Genomic DNA, 24,537 nt, shown 5'->3' on the forward strand with positions numbered 1-24,537 from the left:
AATTGTGAAGCATGGGGGTGACAACATCATACTTTGGGGCTGTTTCTCTGCCAAGGGACCAGGACGACTGATCCGTGTACATGAAAGAATGAATGGGGCCATGTATTGTGAGATTTTGAGTGCAAACCTCCTTCCATCAGCAAGAGCATTGAAGATCAAACGTGGCTGGGTCTTTCAGCATGACAATGATCCCAAACAAACCGCCAGGGCAACGAAGGAGTGGCTTCGTAAGAAGCATTTCAAGGTCCTGGAGTGGCCTAGCCAGTCTCCAGATCTAAACCCTATAGAAAACCCTTGGAGGGAGTTGAAAGTCCATGTTGGCCAGCGACAGCCCCAAAACATCACTGCTCTAGAGGAGATCTGCATGGAGGAATGGGCCAACATACCAGCAACAATGTGTGCCAACCTTCTGAAGACTTACAGAAAATGTTTGACCTCTGTCATTGCCAACAAAGGATATATAACAAAGTATTGAGATGAACTTTTGTAATTGACCATATACTTATTTTCCACCAAAATTTGAAAAAAATTTCTTTCCAAATCAGACAATGTGATTTTCAGGATTTGTTTTCTCATTTTGTCTCTCATAGTCGAGGTCTACCTATGATGTCAATTACAGGCCTCTCTCATCTTTTTAAGTGGGAGAACTTGCACAATTGGTGGCTGACTAAATACTTTTTTTCTCCACTGTAATTCAAAAGCCCGCTGAATATAATTCAAAGAGGCACAGGGAGGATCCGGGGCAGGGGGGGCAGAGGTACAACACAGAGTGTGCGCATATGCACTAGGGCACCAACAGCTGTAGGAGCCACGTTGGAGATTGGAACACCTTATGTGTTATGCTGCACATATCTGGACATGCACATTTCGGCACAATTAGTCAGGTACGCCCTTATGGAAGTTGGAATGCCAAGAAAAATAAGAAAGTTATAATTCTTAGAAGAAGGGAAGGAAGAAATGAAAGCCCAAAAAATAAAAAATAATCGCCTGGGAGTGAAGGGGTTAAACAATTGTTAATTTTCTTTCCCTTTTAACCGGTTCCCGACTGCCCACTGTAGATAAACGTCGGCGCTTGCCGGGCTCTGTGCAGCGCCGACGTTTAAAAACGGTGGGTGGTCTCGCAGCGCTCAGGACCCCCAGGGTCCTGCAAGCGCTGCGATTCCGGTGCAGAGCGTTAGCTCTGACAGGGAACATCATCGGGACCTGATTAGATCAGGTCCCAGTGATGTTAACCCTTAGCTGTCTTCTATATGCTGTGATCTATAGTGATCGCGGCATATAGGAGACAGCAGGAGGAGAGGGGGTCGTCAACTTACCTCTCCGAAGACCTCCGAGTCATTCCAGGACCTGGGGTTGCTATGGCAGCTGGAGGTCACATGACCGCCTCCAGCTCTGCCATATATGGTGTCCTGTCTGGCTCAGCTGCAGCTGTAGCCAGACAGGAGACTCTGACTGAAACAGTCAGGGAAGATCTCATGTAATGTAATATATGTCTATTACATTACATGAGATCAGAGATCAGAAAAATAAAAATTAATGTCCCATACAGGGACTAAGAAAAAATGTGAAAAAAAGTAAAAAAAAAGTTTTTAAACTATTAATAAAAAAATCACAAAATAAATAAAAATAAATAAATAAAATATTAAACCAATAAATCCGTATATTTTTACAAAACCAAAAAAAGTACACATATTTGGTATCGCCGCGTCCGAAACAACCCGAGCTATAAAACTGTCACACTAATTAACTCCTTCTGTGCACACCGTAATAAAAATAAATAAAAAACGGAGCAAAAAAATATGCTTTTTCATCATATTGCCAAACAAAAAGTGGAAAAAAAATGCGATCAAAAAACAAAATAGAAATAAAAATGGTACCACTGAAAACGTCATCTTGTTACGCAAAAAAAAAGCCGCCATACAGCTCCATCAGCCGAAAAATAAAAAAGTTATAGCGCTCAGAATAAAGCAATGCAAAAAAAATATTTTTTTCTATAAAATAGTTTTATTGTGTAAAAGCGCCAAAACATAAAAAAAATACAGTAAGTGTAGTATCGCTGTAAACGTACTGACCCGAAGAATAACGCTGCCTGATCACTTTTACCACACGCAGAACGGCATAAAAAAAAAACTCAAAAAACAATTCCTGAATTGTTTGTTTTTGTTAATTTTACCTCCCAAAAAACGGAATAGAAAGCGATCAAAAAATGTCACGTCCCCAAAAATGGTACCAATAAAAATGTCAACTCGTCCCGCAAAAAACAAGCCGTCACATGACTCTGTCGGCCGAAATATGGAAAAATTATAGCTCTCAAAATATGGTGATGCAAAAACTAGATTTTGCAAAAAAAGCGTCTTTTAGTGTGTGACAGCTGTCAGTCATAAAAAGCCGATATCAATCTGGTATCTCTGTAATCACACCGACCCGAAGAATAAAGTAATCTAATCAGTTATATCACACTAGGAACGGCGTAAAAAATAAATAAAACCAATTCTTCACCTGCTACTGATTTGTTATTATGTCCCCAAAGATCCCAGTAAGGCTCTGCCCACATTTATCCTGTGCTCTGCGCTGAGCACTTACACCAGAGTTTCCGTGTAAATCTCTGAAATACATGATTCAGCCGGAACCCATGACGGAAGATTCCCTGTAATGAGACAGATATAGGCCACTGTGGACGCCGTCTAGCCTGGGATCCCACGGTGTCATTTGTTTTAGGCGTGCATAAAAGTGCGGTTGGCCACAGTTTTGTGCACTTCTGAAAAAAAGGACACCGCTACACAGAGGCCAGACGGTGTCCAGAGTAACTCTGCTGCCTCATTACAGTGAATGGATCCTGCAGGGGTTTCATCTGAATTACATCACTTGGAAATTTAGATGGAAACCCCGATGTAAGTGCTCAGCCTAGAGCGCCGGATAAATGTTACGTAAAATGTTCCCAATAAAAGCTTCAACTCAGTCCTCAAAAAAAGCTAGTCCCCACTCAGGTCCGTCATCTGTTAAAAATATAAGGGACTTCCAAGTTACTGGTAGCAGAAAGGCTCTGGAAAAGCAAAATGACCCTTGCCCCCCAAAAGAAATTCAGAAAATTTTGTGCTCCCAAATCCAAATGCCTATTCTACAATAATTTGTTCTCCAATTGTCAAATAGCACTCCGTCCCCCCCAGATCTCACCGTATGGCTAAGCGGTACGATACAGCCACATATGGGGTATTGACACTTTTAGAAGAAATTGTGTGACACATTTCGGCACCATTTTTACCCATTGCCCTGTGTGAAAATGTAAAATCTGAGGGTAAAACATTTTTTTGTGGTAAAAATATAATTATGATTTTTTCACTGCCCAATGGTATAAATTTAAAAATTAAAAAATACTCACTACTTCCCTAGATGAATTCCTTGAGAGGTGTAGTTTACAAAATGGGGTCATTTGTGGAGGTTTCTGCTGTTTTGGCATGTCAGCGACTCTTCAAATGTGACATGGTGTCTGCTGCCTATCCCAGCCAACATAGCGCTCCTTTCTCTTCCGAACCCTGGCGTACACCAAAGCAGTGGTTTTCCCCCACATATATGGGGTATCGGCGTACTCAGGAGAAATTGTACAACAAATTTCATGGTGCAATTTCTCCGGTTATCCTTATGATAATGCAAAATTAGGGGATGAAAAACATTTTTTATGGGAAAAATGTGAAAATTTTATTTTCACGGCTCAATATTATAAACTTCTGTGAAGCAGCTGGGGGTGCAAGGTGCTCACCACACATCTAGATAAGTTCCCTAAGGGGTCTAGTTTCCAAAATGGTGGCACTTGTGGGGGGTTTCCGCTGTTTAGACACATTAGGGGCTCCACAAATGTGACATGGCGTCCGCTAATTATTCAAACAAATTTTACATTCAAAAAGTCAAATGGCGCTCCTTCCCTTTCAAACCCTGCCGTGCGCCCAAACAGTGTTTTTCCCTCACATATGGGGTATCGGCGTGTTCAGGAGAAATTGCACAACAAACTTCATGGTGCAATTTATCCTGTTACCCTTATGATAATACAAAATTAGAGAATGAAAAAGATTTTTTGTGGGAAAAATGTGAAAATTTTATTTTCACGGCTCAATATTATAAACTTCTGTGAAGCAGCTGGGGGTGCGAGGTGCTCACCACACATCTAGATAAGTTCCCTAAGGGGTCTAGTTTCCAAAATGGTGGCACTTGTGGGGGGTTTCCACTGTTTAGTCACATTAGGGGCTCCCCAAATGCGACATGGCGTCTGCTAATTATTCAAACAAATTTTACATTCAAAAAGTCAAATGGCGCTCCTTCCCTTTCAAACCCTGCCATGCGCCCAAACAGTAATTTGCCTCCACATATGGGGTATCAGCGTGTTCAGGAGAAATTGCACAACAAATTTCATGGTGCAATTTATCCTATTACCCTTATGATAATGCAAAATTAAGGGATGAAAAACGGTTTTGTGGGAAAAATGTGAAAATTTTATTTTTACAGCTCAATATTATAAACTTCTGTGAAGCACCTTGGGGTTCAAGGTGCTCACCACACATCTAGATAAGTTCCCTAAGGGGTCTAGTTTCCAAAATGGTGTCACTTGTGGGGGGTTTCCACTGTTTAGGCACATCAGGAGCTCTCCAAACGCAACATGGCGTCTGCTAATTATTCAGACAAATTTTACATTCAAAAAGTCTAATGGCGCTCCTTCCCTTCCGAACCCTGCAGTGCGCCCAAACAGTGGTTTTCCCTCACATATGGGGTATCAGCATGCTCAAGAGAAATTGCACAAAAAAATTTGGGGTCCATTTTTTCCTGTTACCCCTGTGAAAATAAAAAAAATTGGGTCTAAAGTAACATTTTTGTGAAAAAAGTTAAATGTTAATTTTTTTTTTCCACATTCCAAAAATTCCTGTGAAGCACCTGAAGGGTTAATAAAGTTCTTGAATGTGGTTTTGAGCACCTTGAGGGGTGCAGTTTTTAGAATGGTGTCACTTTTGGGTATTTTCTGTCATAAAGACCCCTCAAAGTGACTTCAAATATGATGTGGTCCCTAAAAAAATGTTTTTGTAAATTTTGTTGGAAAAATGAGAAATCGCTGGTCAACTTTTAACCCTTATAGCTCCCTAACAAAAAAAAATTTTGGTTCCAAAATTGTGCTGATGTAAAGTAGACATGTGGGAAATGTTATTTATTAACTATTTTGTGTGACATATCTCTCTGATTTAAGGGCATGAAAATTCAAAGTTTGAAAATTGCAAAATTTTCTAAATTTTCGCCAAATTTCCGATTTTTTCACAAATAAACGCAAGTTATATGGAAGAAATTTTACCACTATCATGAAGTACAATATGTCATGAAAAAACAGTCTCAGAATCAGGGGAATACGTTGAAGCGTTCCAGAGTAATTACCTCATAAAGTGACAGTGGTCAGAATTGAAAAAATTGGCCCGGTCACGAAGGCAAAAACAGGCTCTGGCGCGAAGTGGTTAATCTATCTTCTGTTTGTCATGCTCATAATTCAGAAATAAATGTCCATACAATGATTTATGTATTAAAAAAGCGGTCCTCCCATCAACGTTTTTTTCATCTTAATATATTGCAGTCATCATATTATATTGCACTGTGTACTTACAATTGCTCATTTACCTTTCCACCCAGCTCAATCTACTCTTTTCCATAGGTCTCTGACATCATGTGATTAAAAACTGACTAGCTGAATCCTTGTAAACTCTATGTAAAAACAGGAGGACAATTTTCCCTGTTTGAGTCATAAGTCACTTCAAAAGTCCTTTGCATGGGGGGAGTAGCGAGCAGCTGGGTCAGGAGTTGAAGAGGGGAATGATTTATGCAGGGACAAGAGACTTCCTGTTTCTACATAAGGCAGAGAAAAGAGAATAATTAGCTGGGTAGAAAGGCAAAATGAGCAATTGTAAGTACACAGTGCTGTATAATATGGTGATTGCAATATATTAAGAGGATAAAAACGTTGATGCGAGTGCTTCATTAAAGAAACAAGGCTGAGAGTCCTGTTACAATATAATTTCATATTGATATATGGGATTGGTTGTTGTTTTTTTTAAAGAAATCACCTTCTTAATAAAGTTTTTTACTTGTTTTTCACTTATTTTTCATATATTTTCTTTTCACTTAAAAATTAATATAGAGCTAAAAATCTTTTGTTTTGCCCTGTAGATGTTGGTCATACATTGGAAACCGTCGAACTGGAAAGCAGCAACTTTCTCTTGGAACCAATTGTGACAGAATTGCTACAATTCAGCACGAGTTCCTCCACGCTCTGGGTTTCTGGCACGAGCAGTCACGTAGTGACAGGGACGATTACGTCATTATAATGTGGGACAGGATTCAGAGTCGTAAGATCGCATCTTGTTCATTTCAGTGTCAATGGTTTTTCATTATCAACAGTTCTGTAACAGAGTAAATTGCAAAGCTATTCCTCAGATGCAGAAAACTACTGGTACAGTTTATGATATACAGTGCATTGTGAAAGTATTTGGCCCCCTTGAACTTTTCTACCTTTTGCCACATTTCTGGCTTCAAACATAAAGATATAAAATTCTAATTTTTTGGGGAAGAATCAACAACAAGTGGGACACAATCGTGAAGTGCAACGAAATTTATTGGATATTTTAAACTTTTTTAACAAATTAAAAACTGAAAAGTGGGGCATGCAATATTATTCGGCCCCCTTGAGTTAATACTTTGTAGCGCCACCTTTTGCTGCGATTACATCTGCAAGTCGCTTGGGGTATGTCTCTATAAGTTTTGCACATTCAGAGGCTGAAATTCTTTCCCATTCTTCCTTGCAAAACAGCTCGAGCTCATTGAGGTTGGATGGAGGGCGTTTGTGAACAGCAGTTTTCAGCTCTTTCCACAGATTCTCGATTGGATTCAGGTTTTGACTTTGACTTGGCCATTCTAACACCTAGATACGTTTATTTTTGAACCATTCCATTTTAGATTTTGCTTTATGTTTGGGATCATTGTCTTGTTGGAAGATAAATCTCCGTCCCAGTCTTAGGTCTTTTGCAGACTCCAACAGGTTTTCTTCCAGAATCGTCCTGTATTTGGCTCCGTCCATCTTCCCATCAATTTTAAGCATCTTCCCTGTCCCTGCTGAAGAAAAGCAGGCCCAAACCATGATGCTGCCACCACCATGTTTGACAGTGGGGATGGTGTTTTGAGGGTGATGAGCTGTGTTGCTTTTACGCCAAACATATCGTTTTGCATTGTGGCCAAAAAGTTTGATTTTGGTTTCATCTTACCAGAGCACCTTATCCACATGTTTGGTGTGTCTCCCAGGTGGCTTGTGGCAAACTTCAAACAAGACTTTTTATGGATATCTTTGAGAAATGGCTTTCTTCTTGCCACTCTTCCATAAAGGCCAGATTTGTGCAGTGTACGACTGATTGTTGTCCTATGGACAGACTCTCCCATCTCAGCTGTAGATCTCTGCAGTTCATCCAGAGTGATCATGGGCCTTTTGGCTGCATCTCTGATCAGTCTTCTCCTTGTTCGAGATGAAAGTTTAGAGGGACGGCCGGGTCTTGGTAGATTTCCAGTGGTCTGATACTCCTTCCATTTCAATATGATCGCTTGCACAGTGCTCCTTGAGATGTTTAAAACTTGGGAAATCTTTTTGTATCCAAATCCGGCTTTAAACTTCGCCACAACAGTATCTCGGACCTGCCTGGTGTGTTCCTTGGTCTTCATTATGCTCTCTGCTCTTGAAACAGAACCCTGAGACTATTACAAAGCAGGTGCATTTATACGGAGACTTGATTACACACAGGTGGATTATGTTTATCATTACCAGTCATTTAGGACAACACTGGATCATTCAGAGATCCTCACTGAACTTCTGGAGTGAGTCTGCTGCACTGAAAGTAAAGGGGCCGAATAATATTGCACGCCCCACTTTTCTTTTTTTTCTTTTTTTATAGTTTAAAATATCCAAAAAATTTTGTTCCACTTCATGATTGTGTCCCACTTGTTGTTGATTCTTCCCAAAAAATTAGAATTTTATATCTTTATGTTTGAAGCCAGAAATGTGGCAAAAGGTAGAAAAGTTCAAGGGGGCCAAATACTTTCACAATGCACTGTATATAGTATTCCCCCATTTTCTTTCCTAAGTCATATTAACAGACTTCCAAGAAAAATAGATATAAGCTTCTGAATGCTAGATAGCTCAACCGGGCCTTCAGCTCAAGGACCCTGCGTACAGAATCCTAAATCTCTGCTTATGAGACCAATGTGAGTTTGACAGTATGTCTCATATCAGACCACAGAAATGAAAGAGCAAAAGTCTTTTACCATTTCCTTTGGGTTGTTCCGATCTTGTTGCTGTACACAGGACTGCTGGACGACTATAATGATAAGCACAGACAAGTGCAAATGAGCCAAAGTGCTGTGATCAGTCATTGATCGGCATATGGCCCCCGCGATCAGCAAGTGTGACACATCCTAATGCTACAGTTTCTATAGATCATTTGACCCTTGAGTTGCTATTTATACATTACATCCTAGCTCTATGATATCTCATGCCCCTACTAGACTGCTTCTTTAAGGGCGGGTGATATTGAATGTAACTATAGCTTTGTTTTTGGTGGCGTTTCATTTTCATTTCTTTGGAATGTGTAATTCTTTACTTTCATTGTAAACTATTGTAACATTTGTCAAATACCCATTGGCTTCATTTCTTCAGAATCAGCGAGCAACTTCAATAAATATGATGACTCGCGCTCCAGTAACTTAAATGTCCCATATGACTACACATCAGTCATGCACTATAGTAAGACCGCCTTCCAGATTAGCACCGACCCAACCATTGTCACTCGCATAGAGGCTTTCAGTGATGTGATTGGACAAAGAATGGATTTCAGTGACTCCGATCTGGAAAAGCTTAATCGGCTGTACAACTGCTGTAAGTTTACCCATGTTTAGTTACCATTCAATGTAACATTTTACTTTACATCTATTTAGTATTAACAAGTATCACAATATTCGGTAATGATATGTGAATATTCATTGTGATACTTTATTAAGTTGATAATTTGATAAGTTCTTGTCAACTGTAATCACAATACAGTGAGAAAAGCTCCGGGCTTTCACGAGTGACTTTTGTCAGAGTATTTATGATCAGTGAGATAAATGCCGCTTACTAATCGCTAAACAGGAGACCAGCTCATAGAAATATTCTCGCTAACTATGTTCCCTAATGGTTTTTGCAAAAAAAAAAAATCCTCTTCAAAAAAAGCACATAAAGTGACTGCAAATTAAAGGGAACCTCTCATATAAAAAACACAATTAACTTGAACATATCGGGTTAATCTGGAGGTTAATAGTGTTCTGAAGCTGCCCAGACCCACACTGAAAGCCCCATTGCCAGGAGGAAATTAACTTTATTCCTCCCAGCAGGCTTGAGCATTTAGTCGTAGATGTGGGCCGGCTCGGGTTCAATCGCTCAGTAGATAGTAAGCAGAGGCTGTAACCACGCCACTGACTGACAGCCTATCCTAATACTGAGTAGGTAAAATTGCTCACATAGCTTGTTAGTGTACAAGATTTTCCCCATGTTGAGTGAGTGGTTGACTGTAGTCAGAAGGAAGGATTTAACATTCTTTGGCCCCTTATCAAGACTGGCATTTTGCATTCCATTCTAAGTGAAGGGTGTGTAAGAGTAAGATGAGCCAAATTGATTAATTACGAGGTGTGCGCTCATGAATTTGAAACATTTTTTTAGCTGCCGTGTGCCAGAGGAAGAATGTACTTGTGTGATGGCCTAGAGTACATTACTGACTTCAATTTAGGCTATGTCTATGCCAAAATTATAATGAATTTGTCGGCCTTGCTTGGCTACACTCTGCCCTGTTAGGTTCCATCGATGTTTCAAAAAGTTGATGGTCTGGCTGTCACTAGCGTAAAAATAATTGTGCAACTACAAGTTTGAAACAGTTGTACGCCAGATTTCTAGTGAAAACTGTTTGATGAATTGGGGCCTTTATCTCATATTGCAGAATAAGCAATGGGGGGAAGCTCCTGCTGCAGCCTGTTGTCTTACAGCCAGACCCAGTCTGGTAGAAGTGGTTCTGGTGGGTCCTACTTCTTCTTGTGGAGACATATAGGCAGCCAGGTAATGCTCCCTTTGAAAGAGGAAGAAAGCTGTTTTTTGCAGCTTATTTCAGGTAGGTACTCCATAAGCCAAAGGCATTGCCATATCACTTAGGTTAGCTAGCCAAACCAGAGACTTCTCCAAAATGAGAAGACATCAATCTGCAATAGAATAGAAATTTTAATGTATTTTTTTGTTGCAATATGAAAAAAACTATGATAAAAAAGGACTCCACCATGAGAGGAGTAATGACAATTTCTATATTATAATTACAGTTGTCTGCTAAACGATTTATTTATTGTGTGGGGCAGGGCCGGCGTCAGTACCCGGCGTACTCGGGCAAGTGTCGGGGCCCTGCACCATCAGGGGGGCCCATTCGTTATCGGGGCCCGGGCCGCTTCCCCGGCATCTGTGCAGGGCCGCCAGTGCTGTTCAAACCATGCTCTGCTTCATGCAGCAGCAGTAGTATGCGGTCAGTGTGCTGCTGCTCCACCAATCAGGCCCAGTGCTGTCACTTTCCAGACATGGCCGCGCGCTGTGCGCAGTGCGGCTGTGTCTGGTAGTAATGACACGCAGGGGTGACACTGCGCCTTTAATTGTGCTTGTGTGTTGCACCTGCCACGTCATTACTACCAGACACAGCCGCACAGCTCGTGGCCATGTCTGGAAAGTGACAGCACTGGGCCTGATTGGTGGAGCAGCAGCACACTGACCGCACACTGCTGCTGCTGCTGCATGTAGCAGAGCAGGGCTTGAACAGCACCGGCAGCCCTGCATGGATGCCGGGGAAGCGGCCCGGGCCCTGACGGCGAGTGGGCCCCCCTGATGGTTCAGGGCCATGTGACACGTCTGAGGCCCTGCACTGCCACATGACTGAGGAGCTGGACGGCACAGGCCAGGGGGCAGATGAGCGAGCTTTCCCAATCCCCATATAAAAAATATTTCTTATGTGTGTGTGCATGTATGATGTGAATGTCTGTGTATGTCAGTGTGTATGACCGTGTATATATATTTATGTCTGTTTTATATGTGTTTTTAAGAATGTGTTCAAATATATATGTGTATGTATCTGTGCGTGTCTGCGTATTGTGTGTGTATATCTGTGTACCATGTTCATGTGTGTATGTGTGTGCATGCCTGCGTACCGTGTGCATGCGCATGTCTGTTCACTGTGTGCGCGTGTCTGCGTATTGTGTGCGTGTCTGCGTATTGTGTGTGCGTGTCTGCTTATTGTGTGTGCATGTCTGCGTATTGTGTGTGCGTGTCTGCGTATATTGTGTGTGTATGTCTGCGTATTGTGTGTGTCTTCGTATTGTGTGTGTGTGTGCGTGTCTGCGTATTGTGTGTGCGTGTCTGCGTATTGTGTGTGTGTGCGTATCTGCGTATTGTGTGTGTGCGTGTCTGCGTATTTTGTGTGTGTGCATGTCTGCGTATTGTGTGTGTGCGTGTCTGCGTATTGTGTGTGTGCGTGCGTACTGTGTGTGTGCGTGTCTGCGTACTGTGTGTGCGTGCGTACTGTGTGTGTCCGTGCGTACTGTGTGTGTGTCTGCGTACTGTGTGTGTGTCTGCGTACTGTGTGTGTGTGCGTGCGTACTGTGTGTGTGTGTGCATGTCTTCGTACTGTGTGTGTGTGCATGTCTGCGTACTGTGTGTGTGTGTGTGCATGCATGTCTGCGTACTGTGTGTGTGTGCGTGCGTACTGTGTGTGTGTGCATGTCTGCGTACTGTGTGTGTGTGCTTGTTTGCATATGTGAAGGATGAGGTGGCAGGCTGGGCCCTGTGTTGTTTACCTATATTTCTCCACAGTATCTGTGCATCATGAATCGTAGTATGTGCTAAAGGGGCCCACTGAGATTCTTTCGCCCGGGGCCCACAAAAATCTGGAGCCGGCCCTGGTGTGGGGTAACCACATGCTCACATCTTCTGACTGACATGACCGTGCACTACCTTTTTTATACCTTTACTCTGTTTCCTCTGTAGCTACATTCATCACTTTCTTGGACACATGTGATTTTGAGTACAATAACATCTGTGGAATGATCCAAGGTACAGAAGATAATGATGATTGGCAGCACGTTCTTCAGATGCCTAATGGACCGAGCACTGATCACACTAACCTGGGGGATTGCAAAGGTAGGCAGCTTCTTATCTCCTATCATGATTTATTGCTGCAATATTGGACTTTATGGCTCACTTTGTGATTTGAACTCAATACTCTTGCTACAGGTACATAAATTACACAATACATATACACAAATGTCATCAGACCAGTCAGAAGTTCAAACATTGCCATTAAGGTTTATCTTCACAACCATATATATCCAGAGCTACCAAATTATAGATATGCCACCAATGCATTATACCAAGCAGGAAGAAAGATGATGAATGTATTGATAAAGTGCATTTATGGAGATAATCTCCAATTATATTACACCAGTTTGTTGAGTACTAGGATGCGATTAGATTACTTTATATTAAGTGATTTATATCTAGACAAATTTAGCCAGGAACAGAACACAAAACTGAAGTCACCTATGGTTAGTTATTTTTCCATCTGTGATTTCAATGTATACAGGAAGCTTCTCAGCGCCCTCTTGTGGTGGTTGCAGGCAGCCAGAATGGTATCATTTAACTCTAGATCTATGCAAAGGATCTGGAACATTGCACTATAAAAATGTTCTCACAGCATAGATTGTTGGACCTAAAAATGGTACTAAAAGAAAAAAGAAAAAAAATAAGGTTCCCCGGGAATCAAAAAACATAGCTGATATCAACCAGAAACAGTGTAACACATGTCCTCAGCTTTGGTGTAGAATTCCAGTTCAGCCCTACTCCTTTAAATGGCTAGTAACTAGTGATGAGCGAGAATGCTCCTTAATCAAGATTTATGAGCATGCTTTTCCGAGTATCTTCAGCGTGCACGGGGTGTTATGTTTGAGTCACTCCGTGTGCATGATTTGCGACTTTTTGACAGCTTTAATACATGTGAGGAATGCCTGTTTAACAGGGTTAACAGAACATACTCGCTCATCACTACTAGTAACGGGTGTGGGCAATATGAAAATCACACCTGAAACCAGATAAAAAGGGGAGAGGTTGACTCAATCTTTGCATCGTGTGCCTATGTGTGCCACACTAAGCGTGTAGAACAGAAAGAGGAGAAGAGAATTGTCTGAGGACTTGAGAACCACAATTGTTGAAAAATATCAACAATCTCAAGGTTACAAAACCAATCTTCCAAGATCTTGATGTTCCCTTGTCCACCGTGCGCAACATAATCAAGAAGTTTACAACCCATGACACTGTAGCTAATTTGCCTGGACGTGGATGGCAGAGAAAAATTGATGAAAGATTGCAGCACAGGATAGTTTGGATGGTGGATAAGCAGCTCCAATCAAGTTCCAAAGAAATTCAAGCTGTCCCGCAGGCTCAGGGTGCATCAGTTTCAGCGCCAACTATAAGTCAACATTTGAATGAAATTAAATGCTATGGCAGGAAGCCCAGGAGTACCCCACTGCTAACACAGAGACATAAAAAAGCTACACTGCAGTTTGTAAGTGAGTAAATGTAAGTGAGTAAGCCACAATTCTTCTGGGAAAGCATCTTGTGGACACATGAGAGTAAGATAGAGATTTTTGCTAAATCACATCATTCTACTGTTTAACAAAAATGGAATGAAGCCTACAAAGAAAAGAACACAGTACGTACAGTCAAATATGGTGGAGGTTCAAAGATGATTTGGGGTAGTTTTGCTGCCTCTGGCACTGGGTGCCTTCACTGTGTGTAAAGCATCATGAAATCTGAAGATTACCAAAGGATTTTGGATTGCAATGTAGTGCCCAGTGTCAGAAAGATGGGTTTACATCCTAGGTCATGTGTCTTCTGTTAGGGAACTTACTCCAAACCTACTTCAAGGAGCACCCAGAAATGGATGGAAACAAAGCGCAGGAGAGCTCTGAAGTGACCAGCAATGAGTCCGGATCTAAATCCCATTGGACACCTGTGGAGAGATCTTAAAATTGCTGTTTGGAGAAGGCCCCTTCAAATCTGAGAGACCAAGAGCAGTTTGCAAAAGAAGAGTGGTCCAAAATTTCAATTGAGAGATGTAAGAACTTGCTCATGGCTATAGGAAGCGATTGATTGCACTTATTTATTCCAAAGGGTGTGCAAACAAATATTAAGTTGAGGGTGCCAACAATTTTGTCCGACCACTTTTTGGGGTTTTGTGTGAAATGTCCAATTTGCCTTTTTTCCTGTTTGTTTTTCATGTTGTTCCAATACACACAAATGAAATAAACATGTGTATAGCAATAATTGCAATAATTTTCTGGGAGAAATACATAATATTCTGGAACAATTTCAAGGATACCACCCCTTTTGGCCATGACTGTATATACCAGGATGGGGAACATATATACCAGGATGGAGGTCACATATACCAGGATGGGAGACATATATACTGAAGAGCAAAAGGGTAAAAATATTTTGAACTTTGCATTTTCAGGCTCTATATCTCACCATCCACTACTGCTTTGAACTTAAGACTACCATCATTTTATAGACAATCATCTTGGCTATCTCATATATAATTTTGACTTGCAACTATTTTACATATGAATAAGATTTTTCCACCACCTAAAGCAAAACGGTAACAATAGAGTGACATGAAAAGAATCTGCATAACTAATCATATGCAAAATAGTTGCAAGTCAAATCTATGTATGAGATAGCCAAGATGAAGGTCTATAAAATTATGGTAGTCTCCCGTTCGAAGCAGTAGTGGATGGTGAGTAGAGATGAGTGTTGTTCTACTCGAACTGTTCGCCAATCTCAAATTCGAGCTGTTTTGGGCGGTGTTCGAGCCGTTCGGCGAACACGAACGATTAGAGAAAAATTCGGCTGTTCGAGGTTATGTTCGATAACTGTTCGTGCACCAAAATCATAACTGGATTTTTTCTCAGTAATGATGAAAATTAATGTTAATACGCAGTTTGAGTGTACAGCGGGGCGGGGGGAGGGGCAGGGGATGGATCTCTGCAGGAACAATGAAGATCTCCATTTTTTTTTCTCTTTCCCGCATTTGCAGTGGGGAGGTGCAATCTGTCAGCCTATCAGCAGCGCACACACGGAGCGAAGTGCTTTTTTTCACACAAGCAAGGGCATGTGTGATTGGCAGTGTATGTCACATGTCCTTGCCCTATAAGACCAAGCCATTTTCCCCGTCGCCACCATTTTCTCACTGCTGCAGCTGCGTGTTAGACGGCACCGCTGTTGCTGTGTGCGCTATACCTTGTTAATTTCAAGCCAATTTTCACACAAATATACAGATAGCTTGGGAGTAGGGAATAGTTGTGATTGCAGTCCTTTTAAGGACTAGGTTACAGCATTTCCTACGACTTTTATCAGGCAGGTCTGTGCTCTTAAATAGATAGATTGTGGGAGTAAAGACTAATTGTAATTGGAGTCCTTTTCAGGACTAGGTTACATCAGTTCCTATCAGTTTTTGCCAGGCAGGTCTGTGCCAGTGCTGTGCAAGTTTTTTTCACAGCATTTGGCTGAATCTAGCAAAGCTAATCCTTTTTGGCCTATTGCAGAGTGTGTTAGTCAGTGGAGTAGCCTATCTGTGTTGCAAGATATACCACCTGTGTATAGAATACCAATTTTTTTACTGCACCTAGTGAAGTAAAATCTTTTGGGCATAGCATCATTCTATTAGTCCATCTATACTGACCTCCATCAGGTTGCAAACTGAATATAATTTTTTTCTGCATCTAGCTCTGAAAAAATATTTGGGCTTCTAGCAGTGTGTGGGACTTGGTCTATTAGTCCATCTATACTGACCTCCATCAGGTTGCAAATTAAAAATAATTTTTTTCTTCATTTAGCTCTGAAAAAATATTTGGGCTTCTAGCAGTGTGTGGGACTTGTTCTATTAGTCCTTCTATACTGACCTCCATCAGGTTGCAAATTAAAAATAATTTTTTGTCTGCATCTAGCTCTGAAAAAATATTTGGCCTTCTAGCAGTGTGTGGGACTTTCTCTATTAGTCCATCTATACTGACCTCCAGCAGGTTGCAAATTGAATATAATTTTTTTCTGCATCTAGCTCTGAAAAAATATTTGGGCTTCTAGCGGTGTGTGGGACTTGGTCTATTAGTCCATCTATACTGACCTCCATCAGGTTGCAAATTAAAAATAATTTTTTGTCTGCATCTAGCTCTGAAAAAATATTTGGCCTTCTAGCAGTGTGTGGGACTTTCTCTATTAGTCCATCTATACTGACCTCCATCAGGTTGCAAATTAAAAATAATTTTTATCTGCATCTAGCTCTGAAAAAATATTTGGCCTTCTAGCAGTGTGTGGGACTTTCTCTATTAGTCCATCTATACTGACCTCCATCAGGTTGCAAATTCAAAATAATTTTTTGTCTGCATCTAGCTCTGAAAAAATATTTGGCCTTCTAGCAGTGTGTGGGACTTTCTCTATTAGTCCATCTATACTGACCTCCATCAGGCTGCAAATTAAAAATAATTTTTATCTGCACCTACCTCTGAAAAAATATTTGGCCTTCTAGCTGTGTGTGGGACTTGTTCTATTAGTCCATCTATACTGACCTCCATCAGGTTGCAAACTGAATATAATTTTTTTCTGCATCTAGCTCTGAAAAAATATTTGGCCTTCTAGCAGTGTGTGGGACTTTCTCTATTAGTCCATCTATACTGACCTCCATCAGGTTGCAAATTAAAAATAATTTTTATCTGCATCTAGCTCTGAAAAAATATTTGGCCTTCTAGCAGTGTGTGGGACTTTCTCTATTAGTCCATCTATACTGACCTCCATCAGGTTGCAAATTAAAAATAATTTTTTGTCTGCATCTAGCTCTGAAAAAATATTTGGCCTTCTAGCAGTGTGTGGGACTTTCTCTATTAGTCCATCTATACTGACCTCCATCAGGTTGCAAATTCAAAATAATTTTTTGTCTGCATCTAGCTCTGAAAAAATATTTGGCCTTCTAGCAGTGTGTGGGACTTTCTCTATTAGTCCATCTATACTGACCTCCATCAGGTTGCAAATTAAAAATAATTTTTTGTCTGCATCTAGCTCTGAAAAAATATTTGGCCTTCTAGCAGTGTGTGGGACTTTCTCTATTAGTCCATCTATACTGACCTCCATCAGGTTGCAAATTCAAAATAATTTTTTGTCTGCATCTAGCTCTGAAAAAATATTTGGCCTTCTAGCAGTGTGTGGGACTTTCTCTATTAGTCCATCTATACTGACCTCCATCAGGCTGAAAATTAAAAATAATTTTTATCTGCATCTACCTCTGAAAAAATATTTGGCCTTCTAGCTGTGTGTGGGACTTGTTCTATTAGTCCATCTATACTGACCTCCATCAGGTTGCAAATTGAATATAATTTTTTTCTGCATCTAACCCAGCCAATAGTTTTGGCCTAATACCACAGTTTGGCCACTCAGCTCTGCTCGGTTCCCATCCATTGTTTTTTTGTGCAAACAACTCCAGAGTTGTGAATTAGTTAACCACCAAAATGAGTGGAAAAAGGCCTGCTGCTGGTGGAAAGGGGAATAGGCGTGTTGGGAAGGGGAAAAAAGGTTGTGTCCGTGGGGTAGGTGTTAAAGCAACAGTAACATCTGCAGAAGAAAGACCATCTCCCAGCCAAACTAAAATGTCTACTTCTTTTAGCGGACAATGTGATAAGATCCCTTTCTTACGGCCACGCCAATCGCTACAAATTCCAGATGAGGCACAAAAACAGCAGGTGCTTCAACGGATATCAAGTGCTCCTTTAAGTGGGCTCTCCTCCACATCAACTTCAACATCACAAATACTCCAGTCCTCAAAGGTGTCACCCCAATCGCACTTGCTTCCTCACAGCTCCCAAATCTCCAGCTGCCCGTCTGAGTATGAGGTAGAACAGATGGTTGAGTCTGCAGAGCTGTTTACTCATACTATAGCCTGGGAATCAGAGGTCGACTCCAGCGCTTCTGTGAATCCAGACGAGGAAATGATCTGCACTGATGCCCAGAATCTTTATGAGTCGGATCCAGGACCAGAGGCAAAAGGTTCTGACCATAATGTAGACCCTCATTCCCAAACTGTAACTCCTGTTGGTGGAGACAATGAGGAAGACGATGATGAGACTCAAATACCTGATTGGAGCGACAACTTTAGTTTTTTGTCAGGGCAGGAACAGGTTGGCTCTGAGGACGATGGGTGTGATAACGCACAGGGTGATGATGATGAGGTTGGAGATCCCACTTACTGTCAACCCACAGTCAGCCAAGAGATGAGGTCAGCAGAGGAGGTGGAGGAAGATGCTAGTGACGACGAGGTCAGGTTGCGCCTTCCTGGACAGAGACGTAGTACTGGAAGCACGTCAACAACTGCATCCTCAAACACAACTCTGCCTCTCACCACAAGTCGTGGTGGCTCTTCAGGTCGCATGGGTGCTAAGCCTTGCATAGCCTGGGCATTTTTTCAGATCGATAAAGATGACCCAACTCGTGTTATCTGTAACATTTGTCAGCAAAAGCTAAGTAGAGGCCAAAAAATACATAGTTTGAGTACTTCATGCATGAACCGGCACATGGACATGAAGCATAAGTTGCAGTGGGAAGCTCAGTGTGCTACAATGCGGCCTAGCCGGCCGGGCCAACCACCGTCTGCCATATCTTGTGCATCCGCGGCCTCTTCATCCTCTGTGACTGGGGGGACAGCAGTCACACCTGTTTTGGGGCGCAGACCTGCCACCTTTTTACCCGCAACAGCCAGCGTGATTGGCAGGTCATCATTTTCTTTGGAGGTGGTAAAACCAGCTGGTGTTGAGCGCTGTCCGACATCGATAGCACCACCTTTGGATCAAGGCAACCTAACATGTCCGCCTGCATCTTCCTCACAGACCGGCAGTTTGCCGGGGACACCCTTATCAACCCCGTCTAAGCACAATAGCCAGCCCTCGGTCCCTCAGATGTGGACAAGTAAAAGACCATTTCCTCCTAGCCATGAGAAAGCTAAGAGGTTGAATTTCACCATCTGCAAGCTCTTGGCTACAGAAATGCTGCCTTTCCGCCTGGTGGACACAGAGGATTTTCGAGACCTTATGTCCGTCGCAGTGCCCCAGTACCAGGTGCCCAGTCGGCACTACTTCTCAAAGAAAGGTGTGCCTGCGCTCCACCAGCATGTCGCACACAACATCACCGCTTCTTTGAGAAACTCTGTGTGTGACAGGGTGCATTTCACCACAGACACTTGGACGAGTAGGCATGGACAGGGGCGTTACATGTCGCTGACTGGGCACTGGGTAACTATGGTGACAGCAGGACAAGGGGCTGCTGTCCAAGTCTTGCCGTCCCCACGAGTTGTGCGTCAATCCTATTTATGTCAAAGTTCCTCCACTGCTTCTGCCTCCTCAACCTCCTCTCAGTCTTCCACCTGCACCCAAAGCCTGTCTGGTCATGCCACAAGCTTTCTAACTGCGCAGAAGGGATCCTGCACACCTCCTTACTATGCTGGCAGTAGGGCTCAACGTCATCAGGCGGTTTTTACTTTGAAATGTCTGGGAAATGTGAGTCACACAGCTGAGGAGTTGTGGTCAGCTCTGGAGAACCAATTTCATGAATGGTTGTCTCCACTGGACCTGAAACCAGGGAAGGCCGTGTGCGACAATGCTGCAAACCTGGGTGTGGCCCTTCGCCGGGGCAATGTCACACACGTGCCTTGTATGGCTCACGTGTTGAACCTGGTTGTCCAGCAATTTTTAGCCCACTATCCCAGACTAGATGGCCTTCTGCAGAGGGCACGGTCGCTGTGTGCTCACTTCCGCCGTTCGCATCCCGCAGCTCAGCGACTTACATCTCTACAGAAGTCGTTGGGCCTGCCACTTCACCGGCTAAAATGCGATGTGCCTACCCGGTGGAATTCAACTCTGCACATGTTGCAGCGACTGTGGCAGCACCGACAAGCCCTGGTGCAATACGTTCTGACGTATAGCTTGGGCCAACGAGATCCAGAGGTGGGGCAAATCACGCTGGAGGAGTGGTCTCAGATCAGGGACCTATGCACCCTTCTGCACAGTTTTGAAATGGCGACGAAGATGTTTAGTGCTGACGATGCCATTATCAGCATGACTATTCCGGTGATTTACATGCTGGAGCACATGTTAAACAGAATTCGGAGTCAGGTGGTGGCACAAGAGGAGGTGGAGGAAGTAGAGGAGGAGGAGTTGTATGCGGAAGGGCTAACATCTGCAAGGTCCAGACGGTCGGCAGCACCAAGGCGGCAGGCATGTGAGGGTGGGGGAGATGGTTTTACCAGGGCGCATGGTAGCAGCCAAACTAGTGAGGAAGGTGCAGGAGCCCAGGAAGAAGTGGAGGACGAACTGATGGAAGACTCATCAGATGAGGGAGACCTTGATCACATTTCTGTTGTGCGAGGTTGGGGGGAGAGGACAGAGGAAGGAAGCATGATTGTTACCTCGCCACCAACACAACAGGGACTTGGTGCTCCTGGATGCGCAACACACATGAGTGCCTTCTTGCTGCACTACCTGCAACATGACCCTCGAATTGTGAGAATTAGAAATAATCCTGACTACTGGGTTGCCACACTGTTAGATCCCCGGTACAAAAGTAAATTTGCAGAAATTATTCCTGCCATAGAAAGGGATGCACGCATGCAGGAGTATCAGCAGAGACTGTTGCAGAATCTTACATGTGCTTTTCCACAAAACACCAGTGGTGCACGTAGTGAATCTCACAGTTCCAACTTGCCAACCGTGGGACCGTCAAGTGTTCAGCACTCAAACCGTAACAGAACCACAGTATCTGCTGGTAACATCAATTTTGCGGAATCATTTCACCACTTTTTTAGCCCATCCTTTGCAAGGCCACAGGAGACAAGAAGTCTGACACATAGTCAACGCCTAGAGACGATGGTACAGGAGTATCTCCAAGTAAACATTGAAGCCATGACTGTGTCACTGGACCCTTGCTCTTTTTGGGCTTCCAATCTGGATAAATGGCCGGAGCTAGCCACTTACGCCTTGGAGATCCTGTCATGCCCCGCAGCCAGCGTTCTGTCTGAACGTGTGTTCAGCGCTGCTGGTGGTGTGCTGACAGATAAGCGCACGCGGCTCTCCACTGATAATGTAGACAGACTCACGTTCATAAAGATGAACAAATCATGGATCCGAAACGACTTTTCTACCCCTGTGTCATCCTGGGGAGAGTAAAAGCTTGATGATTGGTTAAAATCACCTCACCAACCGTTTTAAGCTTTCAAATTACTAATCATGTTTATCTGTATCTTGGCTGGAAAATAATTTGGGCTTTGTAGCAGTGTGCAGCACTGATTCTATTAGGCCATCTATAATAAGCTCCACCAGATTTAAAATTACTAATCATGTTTATCTGTATCTTGGCTGGAAAATAATTTGGGCTTTGTTGCAGTGTGCAGCACTGATCCTATTAGGCCATCTATACTAAGCTCCACCAGATTTAAAATTAATAATAATTTTTAGCTGCAACTAGCCCGGAAAATAATTTTGGGGCTCCGAGATGCGCAAGACACATAAGTGCCTTCTTGCTGCACTACCTGCAACATGACCCTCATATTGTCAGAATTCGAAGTAATCATGACTACTGGATTGCCACACTCTTAGATCCCCCAAACTTTTCGATCAACCTTTTCATTTTAATAAAGACCAAAAAAATGGTCATTTTTGAAATTATAAGCATTAGCAGGTTATTAGAAACTGAAATCAAACAGTTTTCAACTCAAAACTTTATTCTAGGTGATGTTACATTTTCACATAGGACCACTTGTCCTATGTGACAATGTGGTCCCAAAGGAGCTTCTGAACTCTCTCGTCCATTGAATTTGTCAGGTTTTGGATGGTTTCTGCTTCAATTGTTTTGCATGAGGACAGACTACCCTCCCAGAGCTGTTGCTTAGATGTGAACTGCCTCCCGCCATCATAGACACTCCTTTTGATGATGCTCCAGAGGTTCTGAATGGGGTAGAGCTCAGGGGAGCATGGGGGTCACACCATAAGTTTGTCCCCTTTTATGCCCATATCAGCCAGAGATGAAGATGTGTTATGTGCAACATGAGATGGTGCATTATCATGCATAAAAATTATCTTGCTGTGGAATACACGGTTCTTCTTCTTGAACCATGGCAGGAAGTGCTGTTTGAGAAAATCCACATACATTATGGAGTTCATCTTTACCCCTTCAGGGATCCTAAAGGGGCCGACAATCTCTCTCCCCATGATTCTAGCCCAAAACATTACTCCACCTCCTCCTTGTTGGCGCTGTAGCCGTGTTTGCGTGGGGTGTCCATCAACCAGCCATCCTCCACTCCATCCATCTGGACCATCGAGCACTGCACGGCACTCATCCGTGAACAAAACAGTTTTGAAATCAGTCTTCATGTAATGTTTGGCCCACTGAAGCCGTTTCTGCTTGTGTGAAGTGGATAGAGGAGGTCGATAGGATGGCGTATGCACAGCTGCAAACCTCTGAAGGACCCTGCATCTTGTTGTTCGGGGGACGTTGGAGGCACCAGCAGCTTCAAAAACTTGTCTGCTGCTATGACAAGGCTTTTTTGCCACTGCTCTTTTAACCTGACGTAATTGCCTGTAGGAAAGAGTCCTCAATTTGCCCTTATCAGCACGCACACGTGTGTACTGTGAATCAGCTACATACTTCTTGATTGCCAAGACACTTCATCCTGATCATCGCACAATGTTGATTGTAGTCATGCCTTGACTTAAACACTCCACAATTTGTTGCTTCTCAGCAGCCGACACATCCTTTTTCTTTCCCATTTTGGCAGAAAATGTAGGCTGCTTAATAATGTGAGACAGCCTTCTTAAGTAGTCTTGCCTTTCATTGGACACACCTGCCAAACTAATTAGCACAGGTGTCTGCAATTGCTTACAGTGATATAAAGAGCCCTGACACACATCACCATCAATGAGTTTAACTGACAAACAAACAAATTCTTCCCTTATCATTCCTAAACACTTTTTGCATAATAATTTGGAACACAGTGTACATGTGCTTTTCCACAAAACACCAGTGGTTCACGTAGTGAATCTTACAGTTCTAACTTGCCATCCGTGGTCTGTATGGAGTTGTTCAATAAAGGGCCCAAAATTAAGATAACATAGATGGGAGAGGTCTCTATGAATAGGAATTCCTAAGTGTTTGATACCCTGTGAGGGCCAGACAAAGGGAAAGTTGGACTGGATGGAATCCTATATGGATTTGGGGAGGGAGACATCGAGGGCCTCAGACTTCGCTGCATTGATTTTAAAATTTGACCATGTAACAAAGTGATCTATTTCAGCCATAACAGCATGGATGGATATATGTGATTGAGTGATATATAATAGGACATCATCAGCAAATAGAGAGCACTTGTACTCGGTGCCTCCCACCTCAATCCACCTAATATTGGGGTTATGGCGAATTGATGAGAGCAGGTGCTCCGTCACTAGGATGTATAAGAGAGGGGACAGAGGACATCCCTGCCTTGTCCCATTGGTGATTGTGAAAGGTGATGAAACTGTTCTGATGCACCCCCTGGGCCTTGGGACACCCGGAGCCGGACCCTTTTTGGTGGATGCTGGTGGTTGTAGTCTCCATGGCGGCGACCCGGTTCCGTGGCTCAGGGCGGTCAAACCAGTGGCGGAACTATTTATGTGGTTTTGATGTTTAAATGTCCGACTACGCCACCCGTGGATTGCGGTCAGATTGAACCGCCGCTGCAGGGCAGACCGCTGAGGCTGGTGTTGTGGGTGCAGCAGAGCGTATCATAACTCCCCACGGGAGGAGTATAGCCTCAGGGCAGTGTATGCGGAGGATGGGGGTGATGGTGCAGGGCAGCAGCAGTAACGACACGGAGTCAGTGATGCAGTCCAGGGCCTTTACTCACAGTTCTTATTATCCAGACCACGTCTGCAGGTAACGGCTGCCCACGTCGTACTGTGCTCACCAGGTGAGGGGCTCAGACAACTCCCAGATAACTTTGGTGCGCTTCACAGGACCCCCTTTGTGTGTCCTTTGTCTGGCCTTTCTTACCAACCCTTCTGTCCGGCTGCCTCGGGCCTCCTCTTGGTAAACTTGGCGCCAGTTTCCCTGACCCTATGTGGTGTCTTCCTAGCGGGTGTACCGAGGGGCTGCGCCACATAAAATGTCACAGCCTCCGGTTTCTAGCTGAGGGTCGTTTCCTGCCTCCACTAGTTTCAGGGACCGGTCTCCCCCTTTGGCCTGACCCCTCCACGCAGGTGGATTCGGGCGTGCGGTGGCGACTCGCCCGTCCGCACCCCTGGGATCCCTTCATTCCTCGTTCCTGGAGCCTTCTCCGCTCCTCTTCCTTCCTT

At 43.2% G+C, this 24,537-nt stretch overlaps 1 protein-coding gene across 1 annotated transcript in view; it reads left to right on the forward strand.

Annotated features, from left to right (window-relative positions):
* The window catches only part of LOC141265748 (meprin A subunit beta-like), a 100,242-nt gene that overhangs the window by 36,793 nt on the left and 38,912 nt on the right, over window positions 1-24,537 (forward strand). The window contains exons 7-9 of the mRNA XM_073679210.1: window positions 6,193-6,371; window positions 8,723-8,941; window positions 12,110-12,262. Of these exons, the coding sequence (XP_073535311.1) occupies window positions 6,193-6,371; window positions 8,723-8,941; window positions 12,110-12,262 (551 nt within the window). The remainder of the gene's footprint in view (window positions 1-6,192; window positions 6,372-8,722; window positions 8,942-12,109; window positions 12,263-24,537) is intronic.

The sequence above is a fragment of the Phyllobates terribilis genome, unplaced genomic scaffold (genome assembly GCF_046119375.1).
Source record: "Phyllobates terribilis strain yellow unplaced genomic scaffold, ASM4611937v1 Scaffold_4__5_contigs__length_816908805, whole genome shotgun sequence".
Taxonomy (NCBI): Eukaryota; Metazoa; Chordata; class Amphibia; order Anura; family Dendrobatidae; genus Phyllobates; species Phyllobates terribilis.